The 905-nt window shown below is 60.2% G+C and overlaps 1 protein-coding gene across 1 annotated transcript; it reads right to left on the bottom strand.

Annotated features, from left to right (window-relative positions):
* Positions 1 to 261: 261 nt before the first annotated feature.
* On the bottom strand, positions 262 to 837 carry LmxM_33_1920d_1 (uncharacterized protein; the record flags this gene model as incomplete). The annotated part of the gene is made up of 1 exon (XM_003886545.1): positions 262 to 837. The coding sequence occupies one exon, from the start codon at positions 835 to 837 to the stop codon at positions 262 to 264; it is 576 nt and encodes a 191-aa protein (XP_003886594.1).
* Between the last annotated feature and the right edge of the window lie 68 nt (positions 838 to 905).

Raw genomic sequence — 905 nt, 5'->3', positions numbered from 1 at the left:
CCACCAACAGCCCAGCAGCCATGCGCCGGCACCACAGCAGCGCTTCGGGGAAGAGGAAGGGGAAGGGGAGACGCACAGGGCCACACTAGCCAAGACACGCACGCGCACACCGAGAGCGATGGGCCGGCCAAGGGCACACACGGGAACCCGCAGCTTCCGCACGCTCCTCCTCGCTCACACCAGCTCCTCCTCGAGTGCGGCTTCGTGGAGGTGCAGTGCTGCTGTCGAGCTCGCCCTCCGCTCCCTGTGGCTTCTTCACTCCTATTCTTGCTCTGTGTATTCCTTCGAGTTCACACTCTCAACTGATTCCCTCACCTGTGACGGTATCAGCAGGAAGATGATGTTGATGATATCCAGTATCCAGGCCACCACCAGGAGAATGAGCCCGACGCCAAGGGTGCCGCGATCCTTCAGCCTGGAGCACTGTGGGCCATCGACCTTGTTGTACGTCACCACCATGGCCACCCACACAACGCACAAGGTGCCAGCGCCAACCACGTTCAGCGCCAGGCAGACCACGCGGAGGAAAGAGCAGCAGAACAGCAAAGTAAGGCCTGCAGTAAACGCCGCCAAGTACACGGCGATGGAGATGATGACGAACGCCTGTGCAACGCGGAAACGCGAGACACGGGAGGGGCAAGTCCCATATAGCATCTCGATGTAGAGTAAGTAGTCACTGGACCTGCACGTATAAGGACTACCCCACAGGGTGATGCAAATGGGATCGCCATTTGGAACCATCACGCGAAACATCTCGATCGGCGTTCCCACCAGCAGCAAGAGGAGCGCCGCCAACTGGATGATCACGTACAGAATGAGGGGGACACTGTACGCCATGGCCGCAAGCGGACGAGAGCGAGAGGCTGAGAAGGGCAGCGCCGAGGCAGACGGGGGAGGCAACAGCA

This window comes from Leishmania mexicana, contig 16 (genome assembly GCF_000234665.1).
Source record: "Leishmania mexicana MHOM/GT/2001/U1103 WGS CADB00000000 data, contig 16, whole genome shotgun sequence".
NCBI lineage: Eukaryota > Euglenozoa > Kinetoplastea > Trypanosomatida > Trypanosomatidae > Leishmania > Leishmania mexicana.
Note: the sequence above shows the minus strand (reverse complement) of the source record. Positions and strands in the feature narration are given on the sequence as shown.